Source organism: Peromyscus californicus, unplaced genomic scaffold, assembly GCF_007827085.1.
Source record: "Peromyscus californicus insignis strain IS unplaced genomic scaffold, ASM782708v3 Scaffold_18__1_contigs__length_77618521, whole genome shotgun sequence".
In the NCBI taxonomy this organism is placed as follows: Eukaryota; Metazoa; Chordata; class Mammalia; order Rodentia; family Cricetidae; genus Peromyscus; species Peromyscus californicus.
This window is the reverse complement of record NW_026294480.1, coordinates 58,842,814-58,862,648: the sequence shown is the minus strand read 5'-3', so window position 1 is coordinate 58,862,648 and position 19,835 is coordinate 58,842,814. Positions and strand designations below refer to the sequence as shown.

Here is a 19,835-nt window from a genome sequence, read left to right as displayed (position 1 = left end):
CCAAAAACTTAACATGCTAAGGATGTACCACGTTAGGGATGTTTCTTCATGAAGGTTGAGAGATGCACTAATATCTAGGTATAATGATGTCATTAGGAATCAGTTTGTTATTTTGTCCATTTAGAAGAATAATTGTGGTGGATTCTCCCCTAGAGTATGTACTCCTTTTTATTGCTGAGTAATATTCCAGTGAATGGATATACCACATTCTGTTTGTCCAGGAAGTGGAGTTTTGAGTTGTCATGTTTTGGCTGTTGCACATAACCTGTTATCAACATTCATATACATAGACTTCATATGGACTTCTGTTTCAGTTTCTCTAGGGTATCTATTTAGGAGTAGCATTGGGACGGATTGTAATTTTGATTTGTTTAATATTTTGAGAAATAGCCAACTTCAAAACAACTGTATCAGTTTTCATTTCTATCAGCATTGTTTAATGCTTTCAGCTTCTCTCCATGTCTTTCCCAATACTTGACACTTATGATCAGACTGATTGTAGATATCTGATTGTGCAGTGATATTTCATTCCTCATGGATGGGGTTGAGTATTTTCTCATGTGCTTACTGCATATTTGTATGTCATCCTAAAGAAATGCCTCTGTAGGCCCTTTGCCAGGATTTTTAAAGATTTTTACATTAAATTTATTTATTTTTGGTTTTTAGAGACAGGGTTTCTCTGTGTAGCCTTGGCTGTCCTGGATCTTGCTCTGTAGACCAGGCTGGCCTCAAACCCACAGAGATCCACCTGCCTCTGCCTCCCAAGTGCTGGGATTAAAGGCGTGAGCTACCACCACCGCCCAGCCAAAAATTTACTTTCTGTGTGTGACTTTTTGTCAGCATGTATGTGTATGTGTGATACTTGTGGAGGTAGATGAGGGTGTCAGATCCCCTGGAATTGTAGTGTCAAGCAGTCGTTAGCTGCCATGGGTGCTCAGAATTGAACCTGGGTCCTCGTTAAGAGCAGAAGATGCTCTTAACCTCTGAGCCATCTCCCCCTCTCCCTTTACCCCTTGTTAACAACTAGTTGTACTGGCCTGCCACTTCTATACTTGGTTTTGGAATATTAGATATTAAATGGCCATAAATACATTGAAAATAATGTTTATAATTCTTAAAACTATAAAATTAGGATAATAAATTTAGAAAATTAAAAATCAGAGTTTTTAGATGCAAGGTCAGAAGCTCTTGATTTCCCCAAAAACTTATATTATGAGCAGTGTGTTTAAATGTGTGAAATTTGCACTTGTGAGTTTTGTAGTGAAAACATGGGTTTCTACAGAACACTTCCCAAACTTGTGCTGAGGGGCAGCTGTTCTGAAGGAGCCACATGGATATTCCTTACATCTCCATTGAGTTTGTACTTGAACCGTATTTAGCAAGACTTCCAAGACCTTTTACAACACGTTGTCCATCCTTAGAACTTCTGCTCTTCAGTTTATAGGACCACTAGCACAAACGAGTTTGTCTGGACCTTACTAGCAGTGCTGGACTGCATATGTAAATGTTCTGTTGTGTGCTACACGTCATGTTACAGGTGGTTTGTTATTTGACTATCCCACTAAGGGTTGTCGGTCCTTCATACTTCTTACAGCTCTCCTTAGTAGTAAGCTTTTCTAGCTAGTTAGAACCAACAGATTTTTTGAAGCTACCTTGCTGTTTGGAGAAGTAGGTTTGTAAGAGTAATAGAAAATATTTTCAGTTAATTTTGCCTTTAAGCTGCAATAGCATTACTTTGAAATTATTTTAAGTAATGTTTGGAAAGGGAAAGCAGCATTCAGAGAATTACACTATTAGGTAGATTCTTTGTCCAGAAAATTCATGAATATAACCAATGGGGAAACTAGCAAGCTTGAAAATTATTAAAAATTTGCTGCACTTCTTTTTTAAGTGAAAGTGATTTATATATGATAAAAAGCTCATACTTTATTGGAAGACATAAAATTAAAACCCGTTTACATTTTTACCTCCCTCCCCAGATCAGCAGGCCTTTCTTCAGTTAACTAGACAGGAATTTCTTACTCCTTTGCTGTTTGTTTCTTGAGCATCCTTTTATTGTTCATGTTTTCCCAACTCAAAGTGCGTGGTCATTCAGTCTTGTATTTTGCCTTTCATTGCCAGTATTCCAGGGTCTAAGTGTGTGAGACTCACATAGCTATCTACTGTTAGTGGTTTGTCTGTTTGTTTTGTATTTCCATCTAGAAAGAACACCGAATGGCCCAGGGTAGGAGCTGACTGGGATGTTTGAGTTCCAAAGTAGAATCCGTGGTGGTGTTAGCATGTGGTGACCTAATTGCACGGGAAAGGCTCCTGCACTGCAGCAGGGGTGCAGAGGAGATTGGTGCTGCCTCGCCAGGCTTTAAAGACTTGTGGCTTTGGTCGGGCATGGCGGCTCACGCCTTTGATCCCAGCACTTGGGTGGCAAAGGCAGGCAGATCTCTGATTTTGAGGCCAGCCTGGGCTACAGAGCTGTTTTAGGACAGCCAGAGATACATAATAGACCGTGTCTCAAAAAACAAAACAAAAACCAACAAAGACTTCTGAGTTTAAATTCAATCTAGTTAAACTATAAAAATCAAATTATGTTTGGAAATACACTTTAAAATCTTCATTACCATGTTCTACATAGTGTTTCCCTGCCTTTATATGTTGGGTTAGAATTAAGTAAGTCAGATGGAGGCTGTTTTTAATGTGATGGAGTCAGAAAACTTTTTTCTTTGCTGTGTACTTTAGTTATTTTTCTATTACTGTGAAGAGACACCATGACCAAGGCAACTTACAAAAGAAAGCATTTAATTGGAGGCTTGTTTACAGTTTCAGAGGGTGAGTCCATGGTCATCATGGCAGGGAGTATGGCAGTAGGCAGGTGTGGCCTTGGAGCAGTAGCTGAGAGCTCACATCTTATCCACAAATTAGAGGCAGTGGGTGTGGGGAGGGGCGGGTCCCGGGAGGCAGACAGAGAGACACACTGACAGACTGGGCCTGGCTTTTTGAAACCTCAAGACCCATACTTGGTGACACACCTCCTCCAAGACCACACTTCCTAATCCTTCCCCGAACAGTTCCACTAACCAGGACCAAGCATTCAAATGTATGAGCCTATGGGGGACACTCTCATTCAAACCACTCTACTGTATCTACTTGGCTATATAGGAATGTTAATATGTTATTGTCTTAAGGTTTCTACTTCTGTGATTTAAACAAAACAAAAAACAAACAAACAAAGCCATGACTGAAAGTAACTTGAGGAAAGGGTTTATTTTATCTCACATGTCTCAGTTGATTACAGTCCATCATAAGGGAAGTCAGGGCAGGAACTGATGCAGAGGCCATGGAGGAGCACTTCTTACTGACTGACTCCCATGGGCTTGCTCAGCCTGCTTTACTATAGCATCCAGGACCACCAGCCCTGGAGTGGCCCCACTCCCAGTGGGCTGGGGCTGGGGCTGGACCCTCCCCCATCAGTCACTAAGAATGTCCTACAGGGTTGTCCACCACAGTTTCTCAGTTGACACTCTCTTCTCTCAGATGACTCTAGCTTGTGCCGAGTTGACATAAAAACTAGCCAGCACAATACTTTTATATTAAACTTGGATTAGCTAGAATTAAGGGAGACTGAGCTATTTATGGTTAATTGAGATTTTGTTTTGCATGCTTCCCTATTACCAGAATTCCCTGATCTGTACCTTTTCTTGATTGAACGTTATTGGTGCTGGTTTGTGTCTACTAATTGTCTGTGAGAGAACTACCTTTAAATTACCTATTCTTGTTTCTTGCATAAAGGAAAGGCCGACATAAAATTAAGTTCCCTGTAAGTAGTAAGCAGGGCTTTTGCTGAAAATAATCTAATCTTTCATTGAGATTTGGTGGGTTTCCCCTAGTAAACTAACTAAGTATATTACAGAGTTTTAGAAAGCATCAATAAAAAAGGCAGTACAGAAGTGTTAACTTCTACTTTTAGATTGCAGAGGCAAGAGTGGGTTTCCTTCTTAATGTCGGTCGGAGTGTGTGCTCCTTGCGTTCACGCTTGGCTTCACCCAGTAGAGGACTTGGAGCACAGGGCTCTCACCTCTACGACTAGAAGTAGCTGCCCCATCTTGCCTATCCATGTTGTAGTTTAACTGTGTCTTGTATTTACATAGTTTCGTTGTTGTCCTTTAGAGAAAAAAGCTAATCTCCAAAACATTTTTGATTTGTTTACAGGTTGGTCAAAGAAAAAGTGATGTATGAGAAAGAAGCAAAGCAGCAAGAAGAAAAGATAGAGAAGATGAAGGCCGAGGACGGGGAGAACTACGCCATTAAGAAGCAGGTGAGGCTGGCGCTCGGGACCTGGGCTGTGGGCTTTCCACAGCCCTCAGAGATGGTACTGTTCTCCGTGGGGTGGGGAAGCTGAGAAAGGGGATCACTGCAAGCTGGACACCAGCCTACGGACTAGTGAAGCCCTTTCCAACAAGCACAGCGACGACAGAAAGCAGAAACTTAGTGAAATAACTGCCGCAGGTCACATAGTGCTCGTGTTTGAACACGAGCATTCCATTGTTGCTCTCAGCCATGAAGCTCTGCGGGTCTCCAGCTCTAAGTATTAAATATAAGTTAGATAATATACTAAGTGTAATTACATCTTTAAATTTAGAAATAGCTCCCGAGTTGATGTGCAGACCACCAAAATAACATACGTATTTCTCATGGTAGTTCAGAAGTTGATGCAGACCAGATGTCCGTCTACACTGAATGGATAATGGAAGTGTGCTGTATGCACACAGTGGAATAGAACTCGTCTTAAATTAGGATGAAGTCATGAAATTTGCAGGAGGTGATGGAATTGGTGGGGTTCGGGTAGTTTATGTAAGTTTTGAGGAGTGGGGTCCGTTGCTTTCAAGTTGCTAGTATTAGAGTTGTCTCTGGGACCTCTTCATTCTTCAGTGGCCACAGGAGCTGTTTGGTGTTGCTTTTGGTGACTTGTGCCTACTCACTTGGTCTTGCCAGAAGTATATCAGCTTTTTCTTTAAACTTACCTGTTGTTCTGTTGACATTTCTCTGTATTTTTCTGACTTGTAATTTTATCGATTTGTACTTTTATAATCACTCCATTTCTTTGATTGTTTTGTTGTCGATTTGTACTTTTATGATCACTTCATTTCTTTCGATTGTTTTGAGTTTATTTGCTGCCTTTTTCTGTTTGTTTTTTGTTGCTGTTTTGATTTGGGGTTTTTGTTTGCTTGGTTTTTGTTTCTTTTGACAGGGTCTTTCTGTGTAGCCTTGACTGTCCTGAAACTCCCTAATTAGACCAGACTGGCCGCCTGCCGCTGCCTTGAAGTGTTGTATTAAGTGCTGCCTCTTTTCCTCTATTGTGAGGAAGAACACAGATTTGAGAGCACTTCACTTTGCTGATGGGAGCTCAGTGCCATGAGCTCTCCTCTCAGCACTAGTGAGGTCTGGCTGCCCCGACGGCCTCTGCCCCCACGGCCTCTGCCCCCACGGCCTCTGCCCCCACGGCCTCTGCCCCCACGGCCTCTGCCCCCCATGGCCTCTGCCCCCACGGCCTCTGCCCCCACGGCCTCCGCCCCCACGGCCTCTGCCCCCCACGGCCTCTGCCCCCCACGGCCTCTGCCCCCCACGGCCTCTGCCCACACGGCCTCTGCCCCCACGGCCTCTGCCCCCCACGGCCTCTGCCCCCACGTGCTAGGGTAAAGGTGTGTTCTAACACTGCCCTGCTGACTTGGTTAGTTTATCAGGGAAGAGTCTCCTCTTCAGTTACTGACTCTGTGTGGTGTCCTAGAACTGTACTGTCTATGATTGCATGGCTTTTAGGTTTCTGTTTAGTTTTTACTGCTGTTGACATAGGATGTGGTCTGCTGCAGTGTTCACAGGGCTTAATGCATTTGCACTCTCTTATGTGAATGTTCTGTTTCCTTGCTAAGATGCAGTGGGGTTTGTTGTTGTTGTTGATTTACATCTCAACCAGTTTCCCCTCCTTCCTCTCCTCTGATACAGTGTTTTTTAAAGCAGCATAGCTCACTGTGCTTGTGTCTAGTTCTTTCCTACCTTTGCTCATTTTTGTCTAGTATTTCTATAAATTGTTGAGTGAAAATCCCCATCTATATATGTTCATTTATTTATCTGTTCATACACAGGATCATATGTTACCTTGATGTGCTTAGAATGTTCTGATAATGTGACACTCCTTTTGTCCCTAACAGCATTTCTTGATCTGCAGCATTCTACTCTATAATATTAATGTAGTCACTTCTGCTGTTGTTGTTGTTGTTTTATGTTCTATATCTTTTTTCCATGCTTGTATTTTCTGTTTTTTTACATCTGAAGTGAATTTCTTAAATGCCAGGTTGGGTACAGTTAGTCTATCTCCATGCTTTAGATGGTATACTTGTACCATTTACATTCATGACAGTTGTTGGTGTATCAGAGTTTACACTGCCCCGCTTCGCCTCAATGGATTCAGCAATAACCAGGGAAACACAGTCAAATGGATTCCTAATTCACTGTGCGCATGTTAACATCCTTCCACTATATATAAAAGAGAAGACTTAACTAATGTTGCAGTAATTTCTAGAGCTCCATCTGACAAGCTGATATGAATATTATTGGCTCCAGAGACAGCTGACATCATTCTGTGGGCTGGTACAACTTATAGGTCTAGTCTATCCCTGGTTACAAGATCTGGCTCACCAAAGGAGCCAGAAACCTTAGCCTAATCAGTTGCCGAACAGCTTAACATTGGCCGCATTGTTTCATAGAACTTTTCCTGTGACAGAAAAAAATAAAAGGAATTCCTATCAATTAGAATGTTTACTTTTCACTTTTTATGTTTGATCATAAAAGAAATTAATCAACTTTTAAGTTCTGCAATCTATAGATTGTTATAAACCAAGCCTTGCCTATTCTTCCCCAATTTCCATTTTACCAAAATAAATACTCAGAAAAGTTGTAACTTGTTTTAAAGTCAATTTCACATCATTGGGGATGGCACGCTATGGTGTTCCCCTAAGGTTCCTTATGAGTCCAGTGACTATGCCAAGACCCTGATTATCCTCTAGACACAATGCAGTAAGCATTAGAATAACCATTGTTTGGGTCCTCTAAAGAAAGACACTCTGAATGAACAGCACTCATTAGTTCAGTTGGATATTTGGGGATGTCTTCTTTGTCTCATCATGACTCAGATGCTGTTGTTAGTTGCTGCCAGACAGAATCCCAGAAAGTGGCACTAAGTTCAACTCCCAGTTGAGAAACTGCCCCTGAATGGTAGCTGCTGGAAAGGGAAAGTCGCTAACGGCAGGTATACCAATCCCGGTCCAGGGCAGGCTCCATGCTCAGGAGTAGTTGGCCAACACAAATTGGACTCCATGGTTTTTTGTGGCCTTTTTGTTTGTTTTTGAAAAGGAACAAGAACTTGGCTGGGTATCGATTTGGGGAGAGCCAGGGAAGAGTTGGGGAACAGCTGAATATGATAGTTTACTGTATGAAATTCTCAGAGAATAAAAAAATTATCCCTGTCAGTCCTGATTCATTGCTCTAAAGGGAAGCACTCAGCTTGTGGATTTGGTGCAGGTGTGGCCTATGGGATCCAGGTTTCCGGGTGTTCCTTTGGCTTCTGGGGCGGTGTCACATGAAGCAGTGTCAGGCTTCATGTCTTCATGTTTGTGCTCCTGTGTTGGACTGCAAAACTGAGCCTTCTCTTTGCAGTCTGTGTCCCCTGTCCTGACATGTACGCATGCAGTCAGCCCTCAGTGTTCTTGGACCAGTTCCTTTTAGAAAATGGTGGAGTGTATAACCTATACACATATTGCTGTGTATTTTAATTCATCTCTAGATTAGTGATGATACCAAGATGATATAAATAGTTGCTATGGTATATTATTTTTAAGGAGTAATGACAAATATTACAAGTGTTACAAGTGTTCAGTGCAATTTTATTTTGTTGTTGTTTTTTAATTTCAGTCTACTGTAGGTTAAATCTGCAGATGTGGAACCTGTGGTTATGGGGCTGAATGTTGAGGAAACTCAGTGAATAATCAGGGTGGAATACAGGGGAGTGGACTTTTGTTGGAAGTCAGGAGTTCATCTTGCTAGACTCACAGAAGATCTTGATTTGTACTAATACAAAGAGATAATAAAGAATAGAAATTATGTTGGATAATGCTGCTTAAAGTTCATTTTAGTAACATTAAGGCTTGGGGGAAAATTGTAAATATATATTTTAACTTGTCATAAGTTTGACCTATTTCTTTTAATTCATTATTTTATTCCTGTAAGCTGTTCTGCAGGAATTCCACAGGAGAAATCTGAGATGTTCCTGTTGCCAATTTTTAACATAGATTCAAACCAGATATACAAAAATAATTTAATGGCATTGATTAAATATCTGTTTACCTGAAAGTAAAGTCATGATCCTATACTTGAAATTTTAATCTGTGACTTAATAGTCAAAGCATTCTAAGTTCAGTCATATATTTCCACCCAAGAAAGCAGATGTGGATAGACAGTAACTGTGTGTTATGATGGTTTAGTACAGTATGAGCTACGACAGATTGTCAAAGAAAGCATGAAGATTCTGGGACCTACTTACATTTCCATTATAATTAACTATTACTGCCATAAAATTGTGTGCATTCTGTTTTATTTCCTAGGTAATTTTGATTAATTTTGTACCTATTTCTCTGAAAGCTTTTGACCAAACATCTTTTGAGAAAAAATATTATCACAATATCTGTCTCTGAGAATAATTTATGGAAACAAAGCTTTTGTGCCAACTGAAGAAAAAGGCTTAAGTCCAACATCTTGACTAACTACTGACCGAGTTTCCTAGTTTTCCTTTGTGTTTTGATGTGTTACAATATAGCTTTGAATGGTAGATTTTACATTCCAAAAACATCCCTCAGAATAAGTGTCCCTGTGGTTAATTCTTCAGTGTCTTCATGAAGAATAGGCAAGAAGTTCAGATTCAGAGGGTGCCACATTGGTAATTTGGCTCAAACTGCTTGGGGAAAATAATCTCTCTCCTAAAATGAAGCCCAAGGATAAGTAATAACTTTTTATGCATGATAAGCATCAGAATATGAACCTGCTGGTCTTTGCTTTTCATTTCTCTTACCTCTGTCTTTCAGTGAGTCCCTCCTGCAGTGTGCACACGATGTGATCAATAACTCAATAACTTCTCTCATGCAGTAATTATCTCCCTGTGATACTATCTGAGCACTGTTTTCCTTTATTACCCAAAGATGCAGGGGATATTTATATAACCAGCTGATCCCATTTTAGATAAAGGTGCTTTGTGACAGCAGGGGAATCATTTACTTTAAATAGCCTTTTAAATAAGTGCTGAATGAAAAGCTTTGCCAGTTAATTTTCACTTACCATGAGAAGGTGATTACCAAAAGGGAGAAAAGCCCAAAACTTTGTGCAAGTTCTGCGTAGAACTTGTACTTTGCAGATAATACAATCTGATGAATTAGAGCATTGAGTCATTTAACATAGTTCTACTTTTCATTTCCTCTAAATCATTAGTTATATGTCAGGGTATAAAATAAATACACATTAGTTCTCGTCTTGACATGTCTCACAAATGTTCTTATTACAGGCAGAAATCCTGCAAGAGTCCCGGATGATGATCCCAGATTGCCAGCGCCGGTTAGAGGCTGCATATACCGATCTTCAGCAGATATTAGTAAGTAAAGATTTCTTGAACTCATATTTTAAATTGTCTTCAATCTAATATGCAGAAAACTAAAACTTTGAATATTTAACACTGCAGCTATTTGAAGAAATAGATTTTTATTCATTTGTCCTGTGTCTTGGTTTCTTCTCCTATTGGATGATGAAATACTCTTGGAAAGTTTCATTTTAGCTCTGAATTCGATGTTACAGTCCATCAGAGCAGGGAAGCCACAGTGACTGGAGAAAGAGCTGGTTGTATTGTATCCATAATCAGGAACAGGATGCAGTGGATGCATGTGTGTTTGTCTCCCCTGCTTAGGGATGGTCCAGCCCAAGATAGTCTCCTGATGTCATACTCAGAGACTAGCATTAATGTAGACAGCCCCTCACTAGTGTGCTTGGAGGCTGCCCCCAGGTATTGACAGCACTAACCACTGCACCCTGGGAACCAGCATGCTTTTAAATGTTTAAAGAATTTAACTTAGGTTTGAGTCATGACTCAAGTTTTTTCTATCATGTTTATTCTACTTACTTACTAAATATTTGAGCCATAATAGCTGGTATACATAGTACCAGTTTTGACCAGCAATATCTATTTGTTCTTTGTACATACTTTTTTTTTGACACATTAACAGCCAACTGTTTGAAATTTGATTTAATCCAGTGTCTCAAATTAATTTGGTCCTGTGTACAAGGTCTGGAATTATTTTAGATTCAAACCTAAATTAAGTTGAGAGAAGGGGGGCCAGAAGGTAATAGAAGCAGACCTCTCATGAAGCCACCTGAATGGGGTGGTACTGTCATGCTTCCTGGTACCCATGCTTTGAGAAGCAGTGGCTAGTTGAGTCTATAAATGATCAAAGTCTAAGTAAAAGTCATCTTACTTCTTTTTAACAGTTGACACGTGCACAGGGCTGTGTCTTAGTTCCACTTTCTGTTGCTGTGATAAAAACACCCTGGAAAAGCAACTTAAGGGACAAAGCTTATTTGGCTCACAGTTCTCTGCAGTCTGTCACTAGAGGGAAGGCAGCTGCAGGATCCTATCCCTTCATCTGCAGTGAACCGGCCTGACCACCAAAGCAGCCGCGCAGTCTGCTTCCTGTCTGCTTGACACACAAACACTCAACACTGTAGGCTGTGAACCTCTCAACCCTTGTCCCCAGAGTCTTGTCAAGGTTTGTCTCCTAAGGTAAAGTGCGGGCCATCTTTAAAAGTCCGTATTATCTTTACATTTTCCAATATTTTAAGAGTCTTATAACTGTGAGTTCCTATAAAATCAAAAAACACAAAGTTGTATACTTTCAACATAAAATAGTACAGAGTAGACATTCCTATTTCAGCATTGAAGAAGCAGGACGTAACAAGAAGTAAACAAATGAAACTCCAGCAGAGAAACCGCCAAATCCTGCAGCACTCTGTCCTGCATCTGGGGCTTGTGATGAAATTGGCCGAGCCCCAGCGGCTTGGACAGCACCACACTCTTACGTCCCTGCTGCCTTCAGCACATGTCTGTCAGTCCATCCATACCTGCTGTGCACCTTGAAGGAGGCCCCATGGTCCTGGCTCGGCCTGCCTCCTAGGGTCCCACTGCAGCTTATGCTTCACTTTATAAATTAGCCTCCCAGGGCCTCTTATCACAGAGACTGCCTCCATGCCACACAATGCCCGGCCTCAGCTGCTCTCAGTGACCCCCTCACGCTTACATCCTTTGTGACTTCAGAACAGACACCACATGGACAGTAGCCAAGTTCTGTTGACAGCCTTTCCCCTCTGGACCACAGCTGTGTCAGCTTCTGTGTGCTGAAGACACACTTTCCTGTGCAGTTGCCTTCCAGGAACGGGGCATGCCTTAGGCTTTCTTCCTCTTAGTGACTTTGCATCTTCTCAAGATGGTGCCTTCCAGACCCTCTTCCCCTCCCAGTGCAACACAAGAGGCTTCTCTATGAAATACCATTATCTTTACATTTAACCTCACTCAGGTCCTCAGAGCAAGAGCAGGAGGAAGCCAGGTGCTTGGCCACAATGTCACAGGAATGGCCCCAGCCCACTTCCTGAGAGTCCTTCTCTCTGTAACCTTCTACGCTGGCCCTCCTCCACATTATATTCCATTTTCTCAGCATTCTGCTCTTCCACACTCCCACTAGAATGCCCATTAGCCTCTACTTTCATCATTGAATGGATTTTCTAAACCAGTGTACCAAACACTTCCACATTCTTCCCACAAAACAATTCCATTTGCCTAAAAGCCACATGGTCATGTTTATCACAGCAGCTGCCCTACTTCTCGGTACCGGTTTCTACCTTAGTTTTGTTTCTTGTTGCTGTGGTAAAATACTGAATAAAAGCAACCAACTTAAGGGACAAAGAGGTTATTTGGCTTGTCATTCCAGGTTACATCCCATCAAGGTGGCAGGAACTTGAAGCAGCTAGTCACATTACATCCTTAGTGAAGAGCAAAGAGGAATGAGCTAATGTCGCCAAGTGATTCTAGATTGTAGACACTCTAGACAGTTTACACTGACCATCACACAACATGGTGGCAAGCACCCTTAATCCCAGCACTTGGGAATCAGAGGCAGGTGGATCTCTGTGAGTTCCAGGACAGCCAGCGCTACATAGAGAGCCCCTGTCTCACAGACAAACTGTCACAACTACCCTAGTTTCATTTCTGTTGTTGTGATTTAAAATATATATGTGTGTGTGTATATATGTTATATATATAGAATAGATTTTATATATATATGTGTGTGTGTGTGTGTGTGTGCATATATACACACAGCTGTTAATCCCACCAGGAGAGAATAAGACCACTACTACAATTTTTGAGCCACATTTGAATCAAGCTTTATTAAACATTGCTCAGGAAGATGGATGCTGGCCAAGTCCATACCCAGGATACCCAGAGAATGGCTCTGAATTATGTTAGTCAGGTACTTCCTGCCTTCATCCAATGGGGACAAGCACGCATCCTGACGTACTTCCTGCCTACAGACCTCCAGCCTGTGTGTGATCAAGCACATCCAGTTGGGCAACCATCCTTGGTTCCAGAAGTAAAAATATGTGGCTTGTTTTCTTACATGAACAGCCCTCAGCATTCCAGGAAGTTATCTGTCCCTGAGCAAGTGGATTTACAGGTTAAAGGCAGTTTTGTTTTATAGATCTCTTAAGCACAGACATTTAAACTTAAAACATAACTTTAGTCCTTACAAAGCAACTTCAGGAAGAAAGGGTTTAATTTTGCTCACAATTCCAGATTTTAGTTCATTATTATGGAGAAGTCAAGATGCAGGAACTTGAAGCAGCTAGTAATGTCACATCCACAAGTAGCAGCAGAGAAATAAATATGCGCATGCTCACTTGGGCTTAGTTCAGTTTCTCTACTCTGCTGTATTCCAGGACCCCCAGCCTAGAGAATGGTGTTGCCCACAGTGTGCTGGGTCTCTGTCCCCACAGACCATCCCCCACAGACATGCCCCAGCCAACCTAATGTAGACGGTTCCTTATGATACTCTCTCAGGGGATTTTGGATTGTGGCTAGTTGACAAAGCAAATTGTCGTGATGATCAAGTCACTGTTGCTGTTTGATAATTGATGAACTCTAACATTTCTTTTACTAATCTTATTTTTAATGTTTATATTTCCTATGCTGATACTAATTATTAGACACATAGCTGTTCTTTCCCTTACTCATAATTGTTCCCTTAGGAGAAAAGTAAAGTATTTTCAGTATGCTCATATATAGTCTAGGAAAAAGAATGAAATTTGTGTTTACCAACAAATTCTGACTAAATCTATAGGGCACAAAGAAGAAGAAAATGTTTTTATTTTATGTACTAATTTTGCCTGGAATTCTGTCTCTATAATAAACCTTTTTAAGGATCATGAGTTCCTATGACTCAGCAGTTTTTTTAAAAGATTTACTGTTTTTAAGCCGGGCGGTGGTGGCGCACGCCTTTAATCCCAGCACTCGGGAGGCAGAGCCAGGCGGATCTCTGTGAGTTCGAGGCCAGCCTGGGCTACCAAGTGAGTCCCAGGAAAGGCGCAAAGCTACACAGAGAAACCCTGTCTCGAAAAACCAAAAAAAAAAAAAAAAAAAAAAAAAAAAAAAAAAAAAAAAAAAAAAAAAGATTTACTGTTTTTAATTATGAGTATGTATATGGGTATATACACATGACTGCAGATAGGTACCGCTGAGGCCAGAGGCATCTGACCTGCTTGGAGCTGTGAGCACCTAAGATGGGTATTGGTCAGGCTCTGACCTTTGGAAGGCCTCAAGTGCTCTTAATTCACTTCGACGTTTCTCCAGCCCTATAATGAACTTCTCAAAGGCAGAATGAATCTTCACAATTAAAAGAGGTGCTAATGTTTTGTTTGATGTCAGTGTGATATACTCATTAATAAGACAGTCCACTTTTCTAATTCAATTGTACTTGTGTGATGTTAGTAACAAGCTTTGGTGTTGGGCATAATTGGAGTATTATTTTATACTGGATGTTGTCATATTATTAACTAACATATTAGCAAATCCTTGTTTTTTTACTTTTAATACATTGTGAATAATCTTTTTGTAGGATAATGTTGGCCAAATAAGGATGATTTTAAATTAATGAGATTTTTATTTAATTACTTAATGCTAATAATTTTAGGCAACTGTGTTTATAATTACAACATGAAAATACATAATACGAGAATATATGATGAAAACAAGTTAATCTCTCATTTCTTCTGTTCCCAGTAACAAAGGAGCAGAGGTGGATAAATTTAGAAATCCTAGAATCCTTTTCTTTAATTCTTGGGTTTCTTACTGGTCTATAGTATCAAGATTGGAAATTCCTAAAGGACAAACTTAATTGTGCTCTTTTTCATTTCAGGAAAGTGAAAAAGACTTGGAAGAAGCCGAAGAGTATAAAGAAGCACGTGTAGTTCTGGATTCAGTGAAGTTAGAAGCCTGAAGTTTTGCTGTACAGGGTGTTTTTTGCATTAAATCCTGGGGTCCACTCTACAATTCGTTATTTTTGGCCACTGCTGTGTTTAGTAATATGAAAATGTGGTTCTTTTTATGCAGTTGCATATATTTTTCTTTGCATAACTTAATGTGTCAAATAAATGAGTTCATCTAATAAAATTGTTTATTTCATACTTTACAAAAATTTCAGTTAGCCACTTAGTTAAATGGTTGTTCATTAAGTCACATAGGTGTTTTTGACACATGTCACTTTCTGTCTGAAGTTTAAATATTGTGATTGTAGATTGGTTTAAAAATAGAGTGCATCAACGGGAGACTAGGGAGGAGTCCCATCTGTGCAGCTCTGGGAGCCCATGTCCCTGCTGCGCAGACTTCTGGTGCGGCCTTTGGGCAGAGTGGCGCCCACACCCCTGTGGGTAACCCCCCACTTACTCTCTGTAAGAGTTCCCAATAAACTCATGGGTTCCCCACTTGAATTGTGGCAGAATCATGCCTTGGTTTGTGTTGGGCCCTTATGTCGAGGGATAGATAGACTTGGTTTGTGTGTCCCCAGGAAGGAATTCAGCAACATGATGGCGCAGCCAAATGTGGACTGGAGTTTGTACTTCTTGTCCTGTTTTGGTGTGGTACTAGTGATGGACCTCGGGCCTCAGACATGGTGGACAAGTGCTCTGCCACCAAGTCACCTCTCCCGCTGGAGTTTTGACTTCCTCTTCTGAGACAGGCTCTGGTTAAGTTCCTCAGGTTCCCTGAGCTCACAATAGAGTTCACAAAGGCCTTGAACTTAATTCCTCCTGTCTCAGTTTCCTGACTCGCTGAACTTACAGACCATTGCTACCAGATGCAGCCAAACTGTCTTCATTGACTGGAAACAAGTATCATTTTGTCACCAAGTATTTTTGGCAAATCATTTAAGGTTTTGTTTGTTTGTTTGTTTGTTTTTTCTCTAGAGTACACAACTCACTTAGTTTCTTACATGCCTGGAACATGTGGGTAACTTCACGGCCCCAGCTGAACATGGCATTGATACAGTGAACCAAAATAGTACTAAATAACATAGGAAGTGTAAAACCCCAATGGAGAAAAGACACAGTGCTAGAAGTGCTTACAATGGTGGTGTGTTGATCCGGTTTTCTGGACGGTGAATGGTCACTGGAAATGCTCAGGACTGGAGAAGAGAAAATCCTGTCCTTTCCTAGTATTTCCGAAGGCTCCTTCCCTGTTACAAGGTGCAGAATGTACCCTCCCTCCTCCCATCTTAGCCTCTCCTTTGTACTTGGCTGTGGGAAGATCAGTCCTAGTGAGTCGTTTTTCCCCAGTGATCCTGACAGGAGCTTTCTGGTTGAGCTTTCAATCATTTGCATTTCTTAATGGGTGTTAATTTCTCCTTAGCCTGAACTGTACCGTGTAAACAGTTCTTAGGAAGAAATAGGACGGGGCGGGGAGCCGGGGGAGGGAACACTGAAAATAAGCACGGGTTTGTAAGTAATGAAAACTAATTAATGTGCATCTAACGTTTCTCAACTTTCTTGACAGTAACATTCAAAGCTTAACATTTTACAACTGCCTATACCTGTGCACTGAATCTCTTCCAAATTGAGTAGTCAAACTTGTTTAATCTAAATCACTTTGCAGACTTCATCACATTAGTTGGCTTTTTAAAAACCCTATCAAACTTAATAAGGACATATCCTATAGTTGGTTGTCATTTAAATCTTATTATTAGGTCATTTAGATAAACCAAGGACAGATTAATCCCTTCTTTGATGACGAATTGGGGATTTTAAATATTGGTAGAAATCTGGTGTGTAAGAGAGCAAGAGTTCTGAAGCTTTGGCATTAAAGGGTTAATCAGATGGTGTAGTCCTTGAAGCCCTGTTGAGTGTGTTAGCTGGAAAGAATTGAATGGTTCAGAAATACTGTACTGTGAAACAAATTAGAAGTATTAGTGTAATTGAAATTCAAGAGTGCTTCTTAAAATCCACATCATACTCCACTACTCATCTTCCTGCTCTTATGAGAAGTATTTTTCATTGGATACTCACACAGACATGTAGAATTATCTTACAATAGGCCCGTGCCTTCCTTCTAATGCATGCCTTCTGGTGCTTTCGTATTTTTCAAGGGAAATATTTTCAGTATGTATTTACAAAGAGATGTTAATATTTTTAATGCACAGTTCTTTCAAATTAATACAGATTTTTTTTCAATAAAAGATGAATGAAAAATGGTTCACAGAGGAAGAAATGCAAATGGATAGTTGTGTTCCTAATGTTCTAATCAGGTTCAAATTGATAATGAATACCAAGTTGTTAGCCTGATGTACTTAAGTATCAGGTGGTAAGACGAGATAAGGGGAAGAAATGAGAAATTAATACTGGAGAAGTTGCACTGTTCTCATTATAAGAAGCTGATAAGTACCAGGAAAACATGGACTACCTGTTCAATTAGATAGTAAAATTAATGCAGGCACTTACAAAACTATCCAAAGGTGAAGGCTTGGATTATGTCACCCAAAAAGACATGTTGAAGACTTAACCTCCATAGTTTGAGATTGGAGCTGTGTTTGTAAATGGGATTCTTGTAGAAAGAGATGAAACCATTGATTCACCCAGTATGACTGACATCCTAGTAGTGAGAGGACAGAAGGCCACATGATGTCCCTGTGAGCTATGGGCACCCAGGGGATGCAGAAATAAAGAGGCAGGCATGGTGTATTCTCCCGTGGTATCTCAGGATCTGACCATGCTGATGTTCACGGAGATGTGAAATAGTCGGTCCTCACACCCAGGCTGTGGTTCTTCCAGCAGTCATAAAATGTGTGTGTAGAACCCAAAAGCTCTCACGTGTGGCAGCAATAACCAAATAGAAAAGACACTTTAAAAATAACTTGTACTATATATGGAGAAAAAAAATACTGTGGAAAAAGTGTTATTTCTTATGTCAATTGAAGTTTAATATACAACCGAGTTTGGAGCAAGGAAGAGTTTGACGGAACGACTCTGAAATCCAACAGAAGGATTTTTGTTGTTGTTCACACAGGAAACCGTAGCTGGGAGTGAAACACGAAAAAGAATGTTGAGAAAACTAGCTCTGCCTACTATTACAACTTTAACACCTGACTATGTGACACTTGCCTAGTGTGCACGAGGACCTGGGTTTGATCCCTGGAGCTCACACACCCAAGTGCATGCACACACACTTCCTAAAAAGAGAAAATGGGGTCAGGAGCAAATTATATATGATATATATGGAAATACATACAAATTGACATGTACATACATGAATTCAGTGTATGATAAAAGGTGTTTTAGACCCCTGGAGGAAAAATAGATTATTAATGACTCACTAGCTAGCTGAAAAACAAAATACAGATATTTTTACCTCTGACATCAAAATACATTTAAGTTGGTCAAAGATTTCAATATGAAAGAGAAAAAAAAAACAAAAAGCTGGAAGAAACCACTGATAAAGACTTAAGTTGGTGCAGTGAGTAGAGAAGATGGAGCTTAATGCAATGTTAGGAGAATATTTTCAAGATTCTCCACAAATTAATGTTAGATGCAACTCAGCCTGCATCAAAACTAGGGATAGGGCCAATGAGAAGACTACCTAGGAAAAGCTTAAGATGGAGCCTGGGTGGGAGGTCAGGAGAAAGGTTAGGAAGTACTGCCGTGGGTGCTGAAGTTTAAACTACCCATCGGGAAGGGTGTCATCTAAGACGTCCACAGAAGAGACAAAAGAGAGCTGTACCCAGCATGTGTCACATGCTTGCCTGATAGAGCTGGCGGTTTAAGTTGGTAAAAGAATGGCGGCGGCGGCGGCGGCGGCGGCGGCGGCGGCGGTGGCGGCGCACGCCTTTAATCCCAGTACTCAGGAGGCAGAGGCAGGTGGATCTCTGTGAGTTCAAGGCCAGCCTGGTCTACAGAGCGAGTTCCAGAACAGCCAAGGCCACACACAGAAACCCTGTCTAGGAAAAAACAAAAAATAGGAAAAGAAGAAAAAAAAGAAAAGAAAACAATTGAGGAAGCTTGGACATTGGATAGTTGATGCCAATGAATTAGTGTTAATTTCTTAGTTGTGATGTTATCATTATATTTGTTTTTTTTTTTTTTTTAAACAGCGGTGCATATCTTTGAGAGATTATGCTGGTGTATTGATCAACTAAATTACAACATGGATGAGTTTTTCTTGAAAGCAATTCAACAGACTGAGGCAGTCGCTGCTGACGTCATTTTGTTTTGTTTACTTATTGTTGAGACCACAAAGTTCTTCCCATATCCTAGATACTGTACCACATGTATCTTTGGGACGTACTTCCTCCCAATCTAGCATATAGGTGGCCAGTTCTTCAGCACCGTTTGCTGAACAGACTACGCTTGCCGTTTTCCAATTAATTGGCCAAGTTCCTGTGGGCTGCTTCTGGACCCTGTTTTGTTCCACTGACCCATTTTCCGTCCTTTCAACACCACCTGTCTTGACTGCTGTCGCTTTGTAGTAAACCTTGAAATTGGACAGTGCTATCCCCCTTCAGCCTTGTGTTATTTATTCTGGGTGGTGTTTTGTTTTGTTTTTTATTTATTTAACCCATGAATCAATTCGTTGGCCTCCACAGATAACCTGCTGAGATTTTGATGGGATTGCATGAGGCTGTAGATGAATGAAGTCAAGAAGGACTGACATCTTAACACTGTTGCTAAGAACATGGATGTCTATCTGGTTTTTTATTTTGTTCCCTGTAATTTGCCCCCAAGGACATCTTGCATGGATTCTGTTAGTTACACCTGTGTATTTCATTTTCCAGGCATTCAGACATAAATTATACTGTACTTTTAGTCTGGAACTCTGCTTGCTCATCAGCAGTACATAGGAAAGCAGTTTCTGTGATCACATGTTAGTTCACGAGCATTAATTCCTTTGGATGTTCAGATAGACAGTAATGACCTCTTTGCATAAAGACAGTTTTACTTCCTTCCTGTACTATTAGTTTTTTGTTTTGTTTTATTTCAACTTGACACAAATTTGGGAAGAGGAAACTCAATTGAGAAAACGCCTCCATCAGATTGTCTTTCAGGTCTCTAGGGCATTTTCTTGAATAATGGTTGGCACGAAAGGGTCCAGCTCACTGTGGGTGATGCCACCCCTAGATGTGGTCTTGGGTGCTAAAAGAAAGCAAGCTGAGCAAGCCCTGGGG

The 19,835-nt window shown here is 40.7% G+C and overlaps 1 protein-coding gene across 2 annotated transcripts in view; it reads left to right on the top strand.

Annotated features, from left to right (window-relative positions):
* Positions 1–15,122, top strand: part of Tbca (tubulin folding cofactor A) — a 58,733-nt gene extending 43,611 nt beyond the window's left edge. For both annotated transcript variants that reach the window (XM_052743547.1, XM_052743546.1), the window contains 3 exons: positions 4,204–4,309; positions 9,599–9,685; positions 14,547–15,122. In XM_052743547.1, coding sequence (XP_052599507.1) covers positions 4,204–4,309; positions 9,599–9,685; positions 14,547–14,627 — 274 coding nt within the window. In that variant the 3' untranslated portion in view covers positions 14,628–15,122. The remainder of the gene's footprint in view (positions 1–4,203; positions 4,310–9,598; positions 9,686–14,546) is intronic.
* The last annotated feature ends 4,713 nt before the right edge of the window (positions 15,123–19,835 follow it).